The 21,300-nt window shown below is 37.8% G+C and overlaps 1 protein-coding gene across 1 annotated transcript in view; it reads left to right on the forward strand.

The window, feature by feature from the left end:
- LOC103718613 (DNA mismatch repair protein PMS1) overlaps positions 1 to 21,300 on the forward strand; it is a 66,120-nt gene that overhangs the window by 32,904 nt on the left and 11,916 nt on the right. Inside the window, 5 exon segments of the mRNA XM_039120380.1 lie at positions 1,114 to 1,179; positions 1,940 to 2,043; positions 2,170 to 2,351; positions 19,104 to 19,204; positions 19,987 to 20,649. Coding sequence (XP_038976308.1) covers positions 1,114 to 1,179; positions 1,940 to 2,043; positions 2,170 to 2,351; positions 19,104 to 19,204; positions 19,987 to 20,002 — 469 coding nt within the window. The 3' untranslated portion in view covers positions 20,003 to 20,649.

Raw genomic sequence — 21,300 nt, forward strand, 5'->3', positions numbered from 1 at the left:
CTCCACAATAAAAGATGTATATGATTACTAAAGTATCTAGGCTGTGGTTTTATTAGGAATGTAACAATTACCAGGGAAAGAAGTGTAGCATCAACTACTATGGTTTGCGAGGGACTTGCATATTCCGATATATTTTTTCTTAAATCAGGCCTATTACCTGAGCATCACCAAGTTAACTGTTGCCCATTATTGATCATTCAATCACCCCTTGAGCCCTTTTGGACTACCAATAGTTTCCACAAAAACTTAAAAGCAGAATTTTCAAACCCCTACATTGTTATGGTTGCCAAAAACATGCAATGTGTCCTACGTCCTGTGACAGGAGTCACCGGACAGTAAACCCCGGTTTTCCTAACCCTAAAGGTCGACCTAGTCATTTACATGCCATGTCTTGAACAGAATTTATTGGAGAGTCTACCTAACAACCATGATTTATCTTATAATAATTTACTGTTAAGTTTCCAGGTGCAGTACAAAAGATTGGGATATGCATTCATTATTCTTTTGTTCAATACAAATTAAATTATGGAATATTTTAGTGGTTGGTTAGACTAAGATGTGCATAGGTTGTGGGTACCATGCTCTCTAGACATCTAGCACTAGAATGACATCATAGAAAGCAATACTAGAAAGAAAATTTAAGTTTTTATTTTTTAGTTAAAGAAAAATATAAACAGAAGGTGGTTTATAAGTATTTTTTGGTTTTTCAAGGAACTGGCATTTGGTTAGACAGAGGTGTAAGTTTTACAAAGATTAAAGAAAAGCAAGGCCTTTTTTCCCTTAAAAAGGGCTTTGAAATTTAACAAAAAAAAGCTTTAAAATGTGGTCTGTATTCTTATTCCATTTCTTGCCTATTAATGGTGAAAGTGATGGTCATTGAAGCATCCATAACTGTTGGCTCATAAAATGCATGTATTTCTTAATCCTCAAAAACTTCAATTAAATACTTGTAACTTATATATGAAAAAATACTTGTAGTAGCACTGTTTTGTGTGTGTTTCCTTCTGAACTTGTAACCTGGTGGCAAGGGCAATGTTTTATCTAGTCAAATTTGTACTTGTTTATTTACGTCTTGACTCTTCTCTTTCTTTTGTAATGCATGTATATATTAAGGCCAATGAGGTTGGAATTATCACCAGAAGAGGAAGTAGTAGCTTCTATGCACATGGAAGTAATCAGGTATATATTTTGTTTCCACACTTCTTTATGTAATTCAAGGTAGGATCACTTTGTTAGTCTATTATAATTTATACTACGATGCTAGATACATCTTCAGAGAATTGCTATGCCATTTATCTTTGCTAGAGATAGAAAAGTTTTGTAGTTTTCTTATTTTATCATGGTTATTGCTGATAAAAAAAAGAGTTATCATAAATTAATGATATCCATATTAGCCTGGTTGTACTGTTTGGGCTCTTGTTCTTCTTTCATTTAAGATTCATTTTCACTGAGATTCTAAGAAGCCAATGCAGATTCAGTTAGCATTAGTTCTTTATAATTTTTATTATGTGGGGCCTAGATGCCATTTTGGGCGTTACTTCCTCTTCCACTTCATGTCACTTTAAACACTTGCTCAAGGGTCCCATGTTACGAGCATTAGGAGGTAGAACATAGAGAATGCATGCTTTGCCGTAAGAAACTGCATTTCTTTTAAAGGTGACTTTGATCTTGGCATACTTATTCCTTTCCCAAGAATACGTTACATGGTATGAACTCATACTTTTTACCTCTTCTTGAGTAGTATTACCTACAAAGTGTAGTTGTTTCTAACATCCTTCGGTTCTTTCAGCCCCATGAAAATTTTTATATGCAAAACTTTGTAAATTTGTTGAAGAGTCAAGATGTCCTGCTTTTCATTGCATTTATCAAATTTCAGCATTCTTAATTCGAGTCGTGTGTCTATGGCGTTTGCACTTACAGTTTCTTTGCTTTTTATAAGGAGAAATGGGTTTGTTTTGATGGAGGATGCTCATGCCCCACCTGGCCATCGATTTCTAGTGAAGGCTGTTCCATTCAGTAAGAACATAACATTTGGAGCTGAAGGTAATCATGCTTGTAGATTTGAATTGGTCGTTCTGTAGTTACTGTATTTATATCCCAGAATTTAGGAGTATTCGAATAAAATGTACTATCTGGAGTTTTTGTTTTGTTTTGCTTTCTCTGACACAGACGTGAAGGATCTTATTTGTACCCTTGCTGATAATCAAGAAGATTGCTCGATAATTGGCAGTTACAAAATGGACACTTCTGATTCTCTATGTCCATCAAGAGTTCGTGCTATGTTGGCTTCACGGGCTTGCCGGACATCTGTTATGATTGGTGATCCACTGACAAGAAAAGAGATGCAGCGGGTAACCAATAAGGCTTAATGGACAACAAATTGGCATGTCTACATTAGTCCTAGTATATTTTATAAGTCATTTGAAAAATTGAACTTGTTACATTGACATATCTGAGAAATCGTTTAACTAAAACTTAATTCATTGCACATACATGCTAATAAAGTCCTGTGATAACCAAAAGCATTCTAAAGAATGTTCATGTTTTCCCCTTGTATAAGTAATAACAGAAATATCAATGCTTTTTAAAGTTCTTTTGATATATATTTCCATTTGTTTAATTAGCAGTGATATGATAACTACTTGATGATGCTGATGAATGGCATAATATTGACTGTGCTAGAGGACACTTTTTGGTGCAATTCCAGTGTTTAGACATTCATGGTGTTTTATGTTTGTCTGTTATTGCCTTTGTTTTTATGAGAGTTTCTGTATCTTTATTCTGTAAAAATAATCTTTAGCATTATCTAAGGCATGAAAAATTTTTAATTGTCTATTAATCCTAAGGGAAAGGCCAGAGCCTATGTAGTAGATGATTGACCACCCTATGGAAATAGCTGGCATCTCGATCAATTCCAACGAGTTCAACTAATATAGAAATAGGATGAAAGTTTTGGACCCTGTTAACATTGTACTTGTGGAGCAGATCCTTTTCAGAAAGCCCATAGACCTTTTTTTTTTTGTGTGTGTACCGGCATCTCACTACAAACCATGAGAATGCCCGGAATAATCAAGCAAAACACGCTCTAGTGCCGCCGGCACTTGCTCCAAACCCCTCCATAGGACGGCCCCAGAGTGGTGTGCTGCGAATGTGGTGATCCAGTCCGCTGCACTGTTTGTCTCCCGAAAGACATGCATGGCTCGGAAGGAGTCCAACTCTCCCACAAGATAGCAGATATCATAGACAAGACCTCTATGTAGACATGGCTTATCTGAAAATTTATGACTCGAATGAAGTACTTGTTCTTTATGCCTTCTGCCTTTCTGGTTTAGTTTTATTTTTTCACCAGAATATCTGAAATTAGCAACAAAAAGATACTAATCGTGCCTCTCTCAGGTTACCTAGAAGCACATGTGGATTATTAGAATTTAGGGGATGTAGAGCAGATTTTTGTTAAACCTTGAGCAGTTTCTTGGAAACTTGCTTCATATAAGAAACTTGAGTATACTGGATGCTCTCACATTTTGAGAAATAAGAAACACTCTTATTACTCCCAAAAGATTGTGTAACTGACTGCTTGTCAAGAGCATGCCCTCCTTGTTCCAACCACAACAGTCCAGTTAATTCTCCATGTCTTGTTTTAAAAAAAAATGATGTTCCATCTTCTGAAACCAGTATTTCTATTGTTAATATATGAGAATCTCTATATTTCCATTATGCTTTCCTATCCCTTGGGTTTGGTAAACTAGTTGGAACTTAATAACCTAAAAGACACAACAATGGGGCATTGTTAGCTTAGTTTCAATCAAGAATCTCTAAGAGATTCCCATTTCAGTATTAATTTGTTCTGACTTTTTAATTGTTGGGAATTGTGTCCCAAAGCCAATTTTTTGTTAATTGTAAGAAATTGGAGTTTGTATATGTTTTATTAAAATGAATAAAATTTATTCTGGCATTTTTTCATTTATCACAAGTGTTTCATCTTCAATTTGAACTTCTGTGTATTGTGATAAAGTCCTTAGGACTAATTTAGTGGATAAAGGAGGTTTTTATCATTTAGTCCTTAAACCAGTTCACGACCAAATGATGAGCTATCAATTGGACGATAACTATGTCAAGTATAGGTCGTTGTATGCCATTTAGTTGGTTGTCCTCTTAACCAGGAAGTGTAGAGACACTGTATGGCATACAGGTGAGATGTAGGAGTACATTATCACTGAACAGTGACTCACCTGCGGAGCACTCCACTGTCGGAAGTTAGCTCATAAAGCGTATGGGCATAAGCACCCCTTAAATCTGAGACTATCACAGTGACTTGCAAGCAACTCACTGTACTTAAGCACTAGACCTGAATTTTTAATTCAGAGATCGGAAGGATGCTGGGTGCAGTCAAGTACTCGCGAAGTCTGTGTATGAGTCAAGAAGGGATTGACCACTCCAGATTATAGGAGTTGATGTCTCGCTGTGTTTCAATTCAGTAAAACCTTGGCCAGGGTAAACCAAGTGATAGGTTACTTGATTTGATTATTTGAAATACACTATGGATGACCGGACCCAGAGGTCGACAGTCCACTCTGAGGTCATCTTGAGCATCAATGGTCATAGGGATGAATTATGCAGTAACCATACGTCTAGGTTCTTGAATGTTGCTGTGCATATTCGACCTATCTGGACGTCAGGTATCATTACTATATGGTCACCTCGATTAGTGCATGGAGTGGTCCATGTACTACCGGCTTAGTGTTCGAACCTATCGGAGTCACGCATATTAGTCAAGCTAAGTAGGAAGGTCTTGACCCAATTTAATTAAGAATTAAAATTGTGGGTCATTTGAAATTTGGTCCTGTCTATGTTCAGCTAGCACTGAACATGAGGTACATGCTAAATTTCATGGATGAACAACTAATTAAGTCTGTATTCAGGGTCGATCAAGTTTCAATTAATGTAATTAAACATGATCAGGACTCAATTGTTGAGATTGAGTTTGATTGGGTCTCAATTAGTGTAATTGGGCTCGATCACGATTTAATTGGGATTTAATTCCGTATTTGTTTTGATCTAAGTCGGACTTGGATCGAGCCAAGACTGGAGCCAATTGAACCTCCCATGAGTCGGACTCATATAGAATTTTTTAGGATCAAAAATCATTCAATTGGGCCATCAATTTGGTTTAGAACTAAGTGAGTCAATTAGGCTAACCCATTTAATTGAACCGGCTGACCCAATCCAATTTTTAATAACCTATGGACCTATGGACCCGTGGACCAAAGCTCACATGGACCCTTAACTCTATTTTCCCATGGACCCTTAAGGTTTCTTGTGAGCCGCGATGGAGAAAAGCCTGGGAGGAGAAAACAGAGCCTTATTCCTCCCGGCTTCGTCTCCACACCACGTCGCCATCCGAACTCCGTTCGACTTGCCGTCTGGACCGGAATGTCCAGTTTTTGAACCGGCTACATTCCGGTTCAATTTGATTTTTGAAATCCGGCTGTTATCGGATGGATTTACTATTTTTCCCCACGTTTGTTTTTGAAACGAACGTTATGAATTCATAACGTATGGATTCGTAAAGGCAGTCAATTACTCCGATTAAATCCTCTCAGCATTGGCCTATAAGTAGGCCACCGTTTCCTCTCGATTAACAGATGAATTGTGAGTGAATCAGAGAGAAAAACTAGAGAGGATTAGTGAAGATTGAAGTCTCTGTTTGTGTATAAAACTCACGAAACATAGAGGCTTAAACGGGAGTTCTGAAGAGAGAGAGAAGTGGTTTTTCTCTCTCAATCCTCTCTCCGGTGGTAAGCATCCAGATCCGGTGACGTGTCCTCTTCTTTCTTTCCTCTGTGATCGGCATCCGAGCTCTCAGGCGTACAGTGAAGATACAGGAGAGAAGCAAGAAGAAGGAAAAGAAAGAAAAGTGTTTTCTTGTAGGGTCCTTTTGCAAAAACTGGTTTTGCAAAATACAGACACCATCCTACCTTCCTACGAAGTTTGGCGTGCGCGCGAAGTAGAGAGCCTGCAGATCTAGGCCTCGCAAAGCAACGTTCAAAGATCTAGATCCGCCCTACCTCGACCAACTTCCGCTGCGGGAACGAGGTATGTTTTACATAAAAGGACCCTAGAAGAAAACACTTTTCTTTCTTTTCCTTCTTCTTCCTTCTCTCTCGTATCTTCACTGTATGCCCGAGAGCTCGGACGCCGATCACAGAGGAAAGGAAGAAGAGGACACGTCGCCGGATTTGGATGCTTACCACCGGAGAGAGGATTGAGAGAGAAAAACCACTTCTCTCTTCAGAACTCCCGTTTAAGCCTCTCTGTTTCGTGAGTTTTATACACAGACAGAGACTTCAATCTTTACTAATCCTCTCTAGTTTTTCTCTCTGATTCACTCACAATTCATCTGTTAATCGAGAGGAAACGGTGGCCTACTTATAGGCCAATGCTGAGAGGATTTAATCGGAGTAATTGACTGCCTTTACGAGTCCATACGTTATGAATTCATAACGTTCGTTTCAAAAACAAACGTGGGGAAAAACAGTAAATCCATCCAATAATAGCCGGATTTCAAAAATCAAATTGAACCGGAATGTAGCCGGTTCAAAAACTGGACATTTCGGTCCAGACGGCAAGTCGAACGGAGTTCGGATGGCGACGTGGTGTGGAGACGAAGTTGGGAGGAAGAAGGCTCTGTTTTCTCCTCCCAGGCTTTTCTCCATCGCGGCTCACAAGAAACCTTAAGGGTCCATGGGAAAGAGAGTTAAGGGTCCATGTGAGCTTTGGTCCACGGGTCCATGGGTCCACAGGTTATTAAAAATTGGACTGGGTCAGCCGGTTCAATTAAATTGGTTAGCCTAATTGATTCACTTGGTTCTAAACCAAATTGATGGCCCAATTGAATGATTTGACCCGAAAAAATTCCACATGAGTCCGATTCATAGGAGGTTCAATTGGGTCCAGTCTTGGCTCGATCCAAGTCCGATTTAGATCAAAACAAATATGAAATTAAATCCCAATTAAATCGTGATCGAGCCCAATTACACTAATTGAGACCCAATCAAACTCAGTCTCAACAATTGAGTCCTAATCATGTTTAATTACATTAATTGAAACTTGATTGACCCTGAATACAGACTTAATTAGTTCATCCATGAAATTTAGCATGTACCTCATGTTCAGTGCTAGCTGAACATAGACAAGACCAATTTCAAATAACCCATAATTTTAATTCTTAATTAAATTGGGTCAAGACCTTCCTACTTAGCTTGACTAATGTGCGTGACTCCGATAGGTTCGAACACTAAGCCGATAGTACATGGACTACTCCATGCACTAATCGAGGTGACCATCTAGCAATGATACCTGATGTCTGGATAGGTTGAATACGCAAAGCAACATTCAAGAACCTAGACGTATGGTTACTGCATAATTCATCCCTATGACCATCGATGCTCAAGATGACCTCAGAGTGGACTGTCGACCTCTGGGTCCTGTCATCCATAGTGTATTTCAAATAATCAAATCAAGTGACCTATCACTTGGTTTACCCTGGCCAAGGTTTTACTGAATTGAAACACAGCGAGACATCAACTCCTATAATCTGGAGTGGTCAATCCCTTCTTAACTCATACACAGACTTCGCGAGTACTTGACTGCACCCAGCATCCTTCCGATCCCCGAATTGAAAATTCAGGTCGTCTAGTGCCTAAGTACAGTGAGTTGCTTGTAAGTCACTGTGATAGTCTGAGATCTAAGGGGTACTTATGCCCATACGCTTTGCGAGCTAACTCCTGACAGTGGAGTGCTCCGCAGGTGAGTCACTATTCAGTGATGATGTACTCCTACATCTCACCTGTATGCCATACAGTGTCTCCACACTTCTTGATTAAGAGGACAACCAACTAAATGGCACACAATGACCTATACTTGACATAGCTATCGTCCAATTAATAGCTCATCATTTGGTCGCGAACTGGTTTAAGGACTAAATGATAAAAACCTCCTTTATCCACTAAATTAGTCTTAAGGACTTTATCACAATACACAGGAGTTCAAATTGAAGATGAAACACTTGTGATAAATGAAAAAAATGCCAGAATAAATTTTATTCATTTTAATAAAACAGATACAAACTCCAATTTCTTACAATTAACAAAAAATTGGCTTTTAGACATAATTCCCAACTCCCATTTGAACTAAAGCCAATTTGTATAGTATCTAATATCCATCTTCGATTTGTGATAATCGAACTCCTTTACAGAAAGGGCTTTAGTGAATGGGTCAGTTAGGTTTCCCTTCCATCGATCTTCTGAAGATTGACGTCACCTCGTTCCACGATCTCTCGTACAAGGTGGTAGTGACGCAGAATGTGCTTGGTTCTATGGTAAGACTTTGGCTCCTTCGCTTGTACAATGGCTCCAGTGTTGTCACAATACAAAAGAACTGGACCATTGATTGAGGGAGCAATACCAAGTTGATTTACGAACTTCTTGATCCAAACAGCTTCCTTTACAGCATCTGATGCAGCAACATACTCTGTTTCGCATACGGAATCGGCTACTGAATGCTGCTTTGAACTTTTCCAGCAGACTGCTCCTCCATTCAGGGTAAACACAAATCTTGACATACTCTTATTGTCATCATGGTCTGACTGAAAACTAGAGTCTGTAAACCCTACAAGTTTTAAATCAAATTCTCCATAAATTAACCATTGGTCCTTAGTATTTCTCAAATACTTAAGGTTGGTTTTCACCACCTTCCAATGGTTCTCACCCGGATCAGACTGATACCTACTCGCTACTGCTAATGAGTAAGCAACATCCGGTCTCGTACATGTCATGGCGTACATGATAGATCCCACTGCAGAAGCATATGGGATTCTACTCATATGCTCTCTCTCTTCGGAAGTTGTCGGACAATCTTTCTTAGAGAGAGAAATTCCTTGGCCTATCAGAAGATAGCCCTTCTTGGAATTCTCCATGTTGAACCGCTTCAACATAGTATCGATGTACGTGGATTGGGACAATCCTAGTAACCTCTTAGATCTATCTCTATAGATCTTCATCCCTAGGTTGTAGGATGCTTCTTCCAGATCATCCATGGAGAACTGTGATGACAGCCAGAGTTTCACATTTTGTAATGCAGGGATGTCATTTCCAATTAAGAGAATGTCATCTACATACAAGACAAGAAATGTGATCACTGAACCGTTAGCCCACTTGTAGACACAAGGTTCTTCTTCGTTCTTAACGAAGCCATATGTTCTGATAGTTTTATCGAAACGTATGTTCCAACTTCGAGAAGTTTGCTTAAGTCCATAAATGGACTTTTGTAGCTTGCATACTTTGGACTCGTCTGTGGAAGTGAAACCCTCAGGTTGTATCATATACACCTCTTCTTCCAGCTCTCTATTTAGAAAAGCTGTTCACATCCATTTGCCAGATTTCATAATCCATATATGCTGCTATAGCAAGCATGAACCGAATAGATTTTAGCATTGCCACAGGAGAAAAAGTCTCGTCATAGTCGATACCATAACGTTGACAATACCCTTTGGCAACCAGACGGGCTTTATAGGTCTCCACCTTTCCGTCTGCGCCTCTCTTTCTTTTGAAAACCCATTTGCATCCTATGGGTTTCATCCCTTCGGGTGGATCAACCAGTGTCCATACACTATTGATTTCGATTGATTCCATTTCGGATCTCATGGCGTTAAGCCATAACTCAGAGTCAGACCTCTGTATAGCATCCATATAGGTGATCAGATCCTCATTGTTCTCATCGAGCTCAATAGGATCTGCGTCATGGACCAAAAAATTGTAGTATCTGTCCACTTGACGCGGTACTCTACCAGATCGCCTTAATGGTGCCTGTACACTGGGCTCCTGATTTGATCTAATCAAATCCGGTTCAATGGGTTCAATAGATTGTGTTAATTCTCCTACCTACTGAACTTTACTAAGTTCAACCTTAGAGGCAACAATTTCTTCACCAAGGAATTCCTTTTCCAGAAAGGTTGCCTTTAGTCCTACAAAAACCTTTTGTTCATTAGGAAGGTAGAAGTAATAACCCCTAGTTTTCTTGGGGTACCCTACAAAATAACACTTATCGGACCTAGGACCAAGTTTGTCAGTTTGAAAACGTTTAACATAAGCCGGACATCCCCAAACCCTAAGGTAAGAAAGTGTCGGCTTACGTCCAGTCCATATCTCATATGGAGTCTTCTCAACGGACTTACTTGGAACCTTATTTAGTATTATACATGCAGACTCTAAAGCATAACCCCAAAAAGATAGAGGCAGACTAGTAAACCCCATCATGGATCGAACCATATCTAACAGAGTTCGATTCTTTCTTTCGGACACACCATTGTGCTGAGGTGTTCCTGGAGGGGTCCATTGAGAGAGAATCCCATTCTCCTCTAGATAAGTCAAAAAATTACCAAAAAGATATTCTCCTCCTCGGTCTGACCGAAGGATCTTAATACTCTTCTTAGTCTGTTTTTCTACTTCATTACGAAATCGTTTGAACGTTTCAAATAATTCCGACTTATGATTCATCAGATAGACATACCTATAACTAGATAGGTCATCTGTGAAGGTTATGAAGTAGGCATAACCACCTCTGGCACTTATGTTCATAGGTCCACATACATCAGTATGTATGAGGCCGAGAACATCGCTGGCTCGTTCACTCTTTCCAGAAAAAGGTGATTTGGTCATCTTACCAAGAAGACAGGATTTACAGGTTGGCAATGATTCACAATCATTGATTCTAAAATGCCCTGTTGGGCTAACCTGTTTATCCTGTTTTTGTTTATGTGACCTAGCCGGCAATGCCATAAATAGGCTTAATTGACATTATCTAACTTAGGGCGTTTATTAGAAGTGTACATTACATTCACAGGCAGTGATAGAGTATAAATGCCATGTTTCAATTGTCCACGAAAAATTTTAATGCCATTCAAAATGATATCACAAAAATTTTCTTTTATTGATAAGCAATCATTTTTGGCCAAAAGACCTACAGAGATGACATTCATCAAAAATGCTGGACAATAATGACAATCATCTAATATGACTACTCTAGATTCAAAAACAAGCTCAATGACTCCTAAAGCTAGGACTGGAACTGATTTTCCATCTCCAACGTTCAGGAATCTTTCGCCATTCTTGAATCTGCTACTAACTTGAAGTCCCTGCAACGAATTGCAAATATTGATTAGACTTCCGGTATCTAATACCCAAGTAGTAGAATTATAAACAGAAAAATTACACGGTGTTATCATATAATTATCTTGTGCAGCAACTGTTTGCTGTTTTTTTTCTTTTTCTTAGGCCTGTTTGGATCAAGGGACGCTATGTAAGCCGGACAATTCCGCTTCCAATGACCCTGCTTCTTATAAAAGAAGCACTCTGCCTTGCTCTTGTGGGCTTTCTGCTTCTTAGTCTGACTGGGCTTAGAGCCCCTAACACGAGTTTTCTGCACCTTCTTCTTTTCTTTCTTAAAGGAAGAACGTCCTGCAGAAGTCCCACCTACTACATTCACCAACTCCTTTTGGAGTTGGTAATCCTTCTCATAGGTCTGCAGTAAACCTAGCAAACCATGATAGGATACTTCAGGCTTGGTCATTCTATAATGACTAAGGAAGGTCAGGTAGGACTTGGAAAGTGAGTTCAAAATGACATCCTTTCCCAATTGCTCGTGCAAAGGAAAGCCAAGTTTACTCAGGCAATCGATTTGTTCGATCATGTACAATACATGATCGGTAACTGATGTCCCTTCCCTCATGCAGGCATTAAATATAGCGCAGGAGGTCTTATGTCGTTCGACATCGTCAGGAGTGCCGAAGGACTCCAACATTTGAAGGATTTCCACTGGCTGCGCTTCCTCGAATTTTCGACTAAACTCGTCATTCATCGATGCCCTCATGATGCAGCGCATTGTAGTGCGATCGTTGAGCCACTTCTGATAAGCGTCTTTGATTGCATGTGGTGCATTAGCTGTAGGTTCTTCAGGTGCAGGATCCAATATCACATACAAGATCCGCTTGTACTCTAATACAATTTTCATCTTTCGATACCAGCTATCGAAGTTGGGACCATTAAGCTTATTATTGTCTAATAGTGTTCGGAGGGACAATGAATTAACCATATCTGAAAAATAAAGGAAAACCCAACTAATTAGTATATGATTTATTTTAATCCTAAAGATTTGGACTTTAGTCTAAAGTTTTCTCCCACTATTTTAGTCGAATTAATAGCCTCTACCTTTAATTCGAGGAATTACTTTAATTTCTTAGCGGGTACTAGAATCCACATAGATTGCATACGGGCCCGAGGAAGGCTCGGCCAACCCATGTGCACCTAAGGGTAGGTACATTACCAATTGTTTCTCTAAATAATTTCTAGTATTCAATTTTGCCTCAGGTGGTAATCAGTAGGCGGAGGCCTCCACTGAAAATTCTGGTTAGGTCCAACCATTAATAAACTAGCTCAATGACACTACCTAATGTATGATTAGGCCCAAGAATGGCTCGGCCAACCTAATCACAATTAGATAGCTCAAAAAAACTATCATATAATGAAAAATAATTCCAATATACAGAGGAACATCAGACGGAAGCGTCCTGCATATTCAACTGTGATACTGGACCCATTATCATTCACCCTAATGGAAGGCTATGATCTAGTTATCTATATAACTTTATCATTTTAAGGGCCTAATAATTTAGAGGATTTTAATTGAGATGTGACACAGACCGATAATTCCAAATCCTCCCATTGACTTCACCAAGTCATACAGAGGACTAGCTCTTATTGGTCTATTAGACACCTAAATCAGTCACACTAATTTTTCTTAATGGCATGGGTGAGTGCCAAGTCTCAAGGTACCTTAATCAAAACTTGATCGACCAAATTGGCCAGATAAGAGAGATCATGGGAGGGTTCCGCATTAACCTCTTTCCTAGACACCAACTATGTTGGCCAGGTAAGAGGTAGCCCCAATTAAAAACCATGATCAAATGCCGACTTACCTTAGACACCAATTGGTTTACCAAGTTGATTTAGGTTATCCTTGGAAACTCGGGCTCGACCACTAAGCCACAATCAGATCCAATTGAAATGTTTGGATATGATAAACTACAACTATTGAGTTTGATCATTTTAGAAACCTTGATTTAGTCTAGTTCACCTATTGATTTCAAGATTAGGTCTAACCTAGTCAACTAATCTGATTGTGCTAACCCATGCCCAAAACCCATGATCAAATTTTGAATTTTAAATCTTAAATTCGAATTTCAAATTTTGACTTTTAAATTCAATGTTTAATTCTTAATTAAACTTATTATGATCATGAATTCAGGGTGTCAATGTATTCCAAATATAAACAATTTATATTTAAATTTTGTGGTTATAATAAATTTAAAACTGAAATTTTATTAACATCAATTATGCATAATTTTCACAAAAATAAACTATTTATTATATAATACAAATTAATCTCAATCTTGTGCTAGGACAACCTTTTCACTATAAGGGGTTAACCTTAAGGACAACCTTATGATTCAGCACAAGATTGATATTTTATGATTAAATCTAGATCTAATCTAAATTTAAAAATTAAATCATGCATAATTCTAAATATTATAGGCCAAATTCATCGGCCAACCTGGCTCTGATACCAGTTGTAGGGAAAATTTTCCGAATTGTCCGATAAAATCGGACGCCTGCATGAAAATCAGTTTTAAAATTTTATTTATAATAGTTATAAATATTAAACATAACTTTTAAAACTGATTTTCATGCCTAGCGTCCGATTTTATCGGACAACTCGGGAAATTTTTCCTATATTAATCTCGTTTCTGGATTCACTGGTATTGATTCAATTTAACAGAGCTCTAAGATATATTCCTCTTTTGAAAGAATATGCATCATATCAATATTCAGTTTAACTAATTGATGTATCTATTTCTAAGGGATTCCTCCATAATGACCATGAACAGTTGTTCCTGCAGTGGACAAATGGGACTTTGCTGATCTTTTAACTACAAAATCAACATAAGCTATTAAAATTGACCACCCAACTATATGTTTAGTAAAATCAACTCGATCCTGGACATATTAAAATCCTCGAGGAACTTTTTCAGATAACCCTGACTGACTTGTGTCGTGTCTTCTACATTTGTCTTCTACATTTGAGTAATTGACTGATGATCTAGTATTTTAAATCCTTTATTGTTGATATCATCTGCTTTTTTATTCTTCTAAAACAAATTGGTTTCATGCAGTGCAAGGATGTTGAGTTTAACAATGAGTTGGTTGAATTTCATGTTATGTCAATTGGATATGCTTTTGCTACTGTTGGCTATCTCTTAACAGTTTCCCATTTTTTCTTTTCCCGTTTTTCATTCTTGAGCAGCCTTGTCTATTTTCTAATTATCTGGGATATCGATGATCATGATTGTGTTGTATCCTTCTAGTACGAAGTAAATTGACCACAAGGTCTTTTTTTAAATCAGAACTTATGAAGGCTAAGGATTTCTGTTTTTCGACAACCTAGGTTCTTCAGTAAAGAAAATGGTGGTAAATTGTAATCCATCTTTTCTTTCTTGAATGAGATAGTTTTTTTCTGAACAGCCCTTAAGGTTTCTTCGTTCAATCCTGGAAGATGTATAATTTCATCTAACTGTAACAACTTTAAACATCACAAACATTTTTTATCATATGTGCAGGATGTAGCATCTATATAATTTATGATGAGGCAAATGCCTTAAACAACTACCAAGTCTGCAAATGTTCAAAAGCGAGCTGTTTTCTGTTTTGAACTTAGAAGCCAGAGGTTGCAGAATAATAGAGTCAAGGCCCATTCAAAACATGCTTTCACTCCCACTCAAGGTTTAAAATATGGAGAATCAATGCGGTATTGAACAACGGTAGATAGGGTATGCATCATATCAAGGATCTTACTAAAGGGTATCAATAGGTACACATAGATATCCCTCAACTACCCTCGTTACAGCCTTTTTTAGCCTCCAAACTCTTAACTTTGGTTTTTTTATCATGTTTTTTTTATCTAAATATATATTTGTTGCAAGAAATATTCTTGGAAAATTGAGTTAAGTGCCCTCATCATGGTTTTCTATGTGCGCTGAAGTCGTTAACATACATAGAAATATGCTTGCAAGCTAAAATACATTGATATATATTAAAATTAGAAATGCAAGTTACTAAAAAGAACATGTTCATAATATCATTTAACTAGAGCAGCACCTGCCATCCAAAATCATTCAAAATCAATAGCCTGAAAACAGTTTTTCCAGTGGGAGTGTAGGTAGAACCGTTCTTGACAGCATATATGAAAATCATCCTAAACAAGTATCAATTGCTTGGGTTATTTTTGAATTTACTCTAATTTTCATACAAGTTTAAAAGGATCCACCAAAACCTCAAAATTTATTAATTTTGATCGTCCTCTCATGCTCTAGGATATGAATCCACAGATCAAGTAAGATTCAAATCAAAATTTCATGGAGTTTTTCTCTAGTCCTGTCAATCAACACATATTTGCTTAGTGATGGCACTTTTAGAAAAAGGAATGGGAAAAAAAATTACCTAGTTCAAATGAATTTCTCGCACAATATAAAAATCCTTCAAGCAGTTTGCCCCAAATTCCTCTCATTTTTCACCTTTAAATAGTCGAAAACAGGAAAGAATCACCCTTTCACCCACTTCTTGAGCAGCATCCAGGCATACCACTCTTTGTAAGCGGTTCTGGGTGAACCAACCACAGTCCGCCTTAAAACCACTAGATGCACCCTCAGTTTGATTGGTTGGCGAGACGGTTCCGATGATTTTCATCTGAATCATGCCTCCCTGTACCAAATTGAGTTTCCTTGTACTGAGGATGCCTCAGTATAGTACGTACGGAGGTATGTGCCAAGCCACTCAGTATTTCAAATCTTGCTCTGACTCCAGAGCCAATTCACTTCACTTGACTCTGGTAAACATGACATTCTCCTTTTTTTTCCCCTTTCTTGTCTTGTTCCTGTCCTAGCTTGTTACTTCCAAACTGATAGTTGAAGAAAGAGTGATTAACAGATTCTGATCGAAGAGGATAGCATGTAATTAAGTAGATAGAAAGAGGGAAAAGCATCTCAATTCAAGAAATTTCAGAAGGCTGTGCTGAGGGCATTAAATCAATCAATGGTTCAAATAAAATTGGTATGATAATTTGTAAGGTGCTCAAAGTAGGATAGATTTACATGGCACTTAGAGCAAAATTTTGCACAAACTGATCATTGCCAACTTGTGCCAACCATCTGCTGATTAATTTGAAGATCATTCTGATATTAAATAAAATTAACTTAAATTGGTCCAATGTCCTGCTTCCCATCACTTTTTGAGTTGTCAAAATTTCATTATAATAATAGAACTGTAGCTCTTTGAATAGCACCACTCCTCATGTTACATGACCAGCAATGGAGAACAGTATCTCTGAACATGGATAGCTAACTATTTCATGCCAAGATTGATTTTTCCAGAGCTAAATGATATAATAAACCAAATAAAAAAATCTAGGTGTGTTGGCATAACTAACAGATATTCATGATCTTTCTTGGTCACATGGTCAAACCTTGACCTGGAATTTGCTGCAAATCAGATGAACTAGAATTCTTCTGAGTGGACTCCTTATTTTCCAAAGCAAAGTGTTTCAGCAATATAGTAAGATTGGTTCAATGATTGTCTAGTGTAAAATGCGTGAAAAAATGATTTTTTTTTTAATGAAAGGGCAACTCAGTGAATAAGGTTCCCGCCCGCAACCTTACCCTCATTTGCGGAGAGGCTGTTTTTATATTTCGAACTCGTGACACCCAACTCACAATCGAGCAATCTTATTGTTGCGCCAAGGCTCACCCTCAACTGATAATGTTTAGAGCATATTTTTTAATCTCTTAGGAAGATGCTTGAGACATCCTTGAAACATGATCTTCTTTATTCTTATGACATCAGAGGTGGTGGCTGCATCACTTGTTGTTCATAATCTGGTTTTTCTGCCTTCTGAACATTTCCTACATGATCAGCAATACATTTGAAGTGGATTTGCAAAGAATGGATCAGCCTTCTAAAAAAAGTTGCAGTACTATCTTTATCCCTAGGCATGCCTTCTCCATGTTCACATCCGTACAAGGCTAATATTGACTCAAGGTGAGCCACCTGCATTGTTTGCACCACCCTTAACTAGCTCGGATTTCAACAAACTACCCAGTGACTTAGATGATGGGTACTATACAATGTAAATAGTTTGTGAATTCAAAAATTAGAATGCTAAAGGTATTGGAGGAAAAATCAAAAATTAATATGTGGAGCATTGATGCATCTCCTTGAGAAAATGATTCTTATAGTAGCGCGTGCATTAAATTGATAATATAAAATTAAGACCTTATTTGTCATAACTTGCATGGCTGGATTGGAAGAGTTGCTCCATGATGCTTCAGAAATAGATAATAAAATGCAGAATGTATGTTGGCCTGTTTCAAAGTTAAAGGGCGAGTTGCAAGCTCTTTTATGCAATGATGTTGATCATTGATTACGTACAGCTGCGTTAGGCACTTAAGCATAGGGTCACATTGAGACATTTAATTTCTTGCCATATATGGATAATTGGTGGGTCTTTCCTAGTTTTTGGATTATGTAGAACAGATGCTGCAAAGGGTGTCATGGCTATGTAGATCCAGGTTTGCTGTCTCGGTATCGGACCCATACCGGTGTTACATTAACACTAACGGTACGGTATGGAACAGTACGGTATGGAGTCTTTTTGGCATATCCAGTGTCGGTACGGCACCCGTACCGGATACTGGTACCGAACCGGTACAGACGTACGGCATCCGTACCGGATACCGGTGTCGAACCAGTACGGCACCCGTACCGCCCAACTCGGGCCGATATGGCAAACTATGGTGCGGATGGTGATATACTGTAAAACTATATTTAAAATACTTCTTCCAAGGTAACGTTGGATGGGTACAAATTGGTCTATTCACATACAAAAATGTTTCACTTAGACAAAATTCTATAGAATCTGAGGGTGTTGGATGCTTGGACACGTTAGAGGTTGATGGATCTTATTTTACAGAAAAAAGTAGTTCTCTCTGTCATTCTCTTTTGTCCGCTATGGAGTGCTTCCTGAAAGATTATACAGTTAGCAAATTTCCATGTTATTAATATAGGGGTATAGTCTTTATGCATGAGGTGATCTTGATTAGGTATTGTCACACACACCTGTGTATGTGAACATATTGACACGTTTTGACAAATTTCTACAACTTCAAGGGGCCTTTGTGAAGTGCTTTCACACATTAAAGAATTCTTGAGGTTCACCATGGAAGCTATATATTCCTTCATCCATGCGGCAATACTAATTCTGGTGTAAAAGTAATCCCGTTTTCTTATCAAGTTATGAGGAATAAAACAACATCCAGATGTAAGAGGAAGTTTATTTAATCACCTGAGACAAAAGTTTCATGTTTTTTTTCGTCACATTTACATGCTGAGGCCATTTGACAACCCCTCTTCCTTTTATTTGTTACAAGTTTTTCTGATTACTTAAGATCATGTCATTTGCAATACAACAGCTTAATATCCTGCATCATTACCCAAAGGAGCATTTTAGTACTTGGAGGTGTTTGTGTAAACCAGGAGAAAAAGTTTTCTTGAAAATCTTTGGACTACTACTCATTTGAATATAAATCAGGACAATATGTTCAGTATAACTTTCAGAATCCAATAGACATATTGGCAGAATTTCAGGACTCAGATAAGCATTTTAAGCCCCAGTAACAGTGAGAAGACTTATATTTTCCATCAATATGCTACCAACTTTTCTGTATTTTATTCTGCAATAAACCACGTGATGTAAATGAATTAATTAAACTGAACCTATTTACATGTATATGGCATATGAATGACATTTATCTTTTTAGTGTTTCTATGAAGCCAATATTTGTGTTTGATTTCTATGAGTCCACAAGTTTTATTATATAATTGTTTAAGTGAGTAGATACTTATCTAGGTTACTTTCCGTCATCATCATTTTTTCTTCAGATACTTCATGATTTGGCGGACCTCAAGTCCCCCTGGAATTGTCCTCATGGTAGGCCCACCATGCGTCACCTGGCAGACTTGATCAGTATTCACAATGCAAGGTTAGAATTTGCCGACTACATCTGGTAGTTACCTGACAATTACATTCTTGTAAGCACTCTTATAAGAGCAAACTAAATTTGAACCTACGGCCTCAAAGATGGGAGCATCCTCCTTGACCGTTAATGGGTCAGAAGCAATCTGCTTTCATGAACCCATTTAACAAAGTATGCAGTTGCTTTATTTACTGGTAAAGAAAAGAATGTTTTTTTTCCTTTTGTTTCTGTCTGTTCTGAGATTTTAGTTCCAAGTTATTTTTCATGTTGCAGCTATGGTAACATGCACTCAGCAGCTGAGATTATCAAAATTTCCTTCCTTGAACTATGTTTCTGATATAGCTATAAATAGATGACCACTAGAGCACAGTGCACAAGTGTAAGTGAAAATGATATTTCAGAATGAGCTCATTACCATGGGCTTGCACTTTAAATCAGGTCTGCAGGGCATTTAATTTTTGTGGTACAGGGTACTTCTTAAACAACCAATAATGTGCTTGTTGGGAACTTGTAAAATCTGAAAAGTGACATGTTATTGGATGGTGGATTGAACAGAAGACCTAATATGAGAATCTCTCTCCCACGGGAGTAGAGTTGAACCAATTTCCATGTATCAAGAGGTAACCTCAAGACATGCGGATCTCCATTTCTTCCCAATAATGTTATATTGAGTAATCACTTCCTCTGTGTAATATGAAGAATGTTTAAAACCTGTCTCAGGGGCTTCCTATCAGTGGCATTTGCACACTTCTTGCATAATATTAACATGAAAATTTATGTCTTTGCAGATTAAAAGTGGAGTGATTTCTGGTCTGGCATCTGTTTTCCACCCCTGGAGACACTGGTGGTTTTTGTTGCCCTGTATTCAAGATTTGTGTTCTTGTTGTGGGTGATGTTTATGCTTTCTTGTATCTGTATCAGTATTATTAGTTGAAACATAAAAAGGTTATTCTTTTTTTTCTCTCTAAATTCTGAAGATGGATTGATTGCCACTCATACTATGGGAACCATCAGCCTCTGTGCAATCACGGCATGGCACTCTGGGGAAAGCTTTTAAGGTGCAACACAAGCAGCACAGCATTCCAGCTGTTCATGAATAATTGAGGAAGTAGACTGCTTTGTCTTTTGTTTGAAGTTTTGCAGCCTCATTAGCCAGCTCAGTTCATCATTTCCATGCCTCAAATACACTCTTTTATTTATATCAAGTTGTTTATGTTTCTTTTGAAAGATGATATATTCCAGTTTTGCAGTGAAATTTTATTTAGCTGGCTTCCTTGATGAAGAGAATGTGGCTCCAGTGACTCAGACAACTCAGGGCTGACATGGACCATCAGAAAAATTCACCTTCTTGCAAGACAATGGGCTTCTGTATTTCTTTGGTATTTTCCATGAGAACATTGAAGCCTTGAACATGCTCCAAATCTCAAAGTCCTCAAGGATATCTGAGAAACGTAAGTGTTCAAAAATCTTTTCCTGAACAGATCCTTCCAGGGCTGTGATGCAGGCAAAAGTCTAGAATGGATTGTTGTGATTCTCGATTTCATTTAGGTGTCTTCCTTTACTCGTGTTATTTAGTAAATATACTCCAAGCTCGGCCTGAGTTTTAGATTCTCAGGCCTGTATTTAGTATCCATGCCCATTAAATTTCGGGCTGGTCTGGGCGGGCTGGGTGGGCCATGATCAGCTCTATCTCCACTGCATAACCACAAGCTCGACAGCCAGAATGAGATAATTTGACAGAAGACTTGGGAGTTGGGAGTAAGAAAATATGAATCAAACATAGCTGAAAAGAGTTCAAAAAAAAAATAAAATCTCAAATATAAAAATATAATATGCAAAAGAATATCAGGAAATAAGATTTTGAACTCATAAAATGTGTTTAACTCTATCAATTTGTAAATCTAAAAATTCTCTCTTGTTATTTTAATTGGAAAACTCAAACATTTGTAAGAAGAATAAAATCTCCAAACATTTGTAAGAAGAATCTATCTATTTATCTAACTTATCAATATCCGAAAGTGAAAAATAGCGCAGGAAACCTCCAAATATTAGTAAAGAAGCTGTAATTCAGTATCCTAATATATCAAGAAAGAAAACATGCA

The sequence above is a fragment of the Phoenix dactylifera genome, unplaced genomic scaffold (assembly GCF_009389715.1).
Source record: "Phoenix dactylifera cultivar Barhee BC4 unplaced genomic scaffold, palm_55x_up_171113_PBpolish2nd_filt_p 000796F, whole genome shotgun sequence".
NCBI lineage: Eukaryota > Viridiplantae > Streptophyta > Magnoliopsida > Arecales > Arecaceae > Phoenix > Phoenix dactylifera.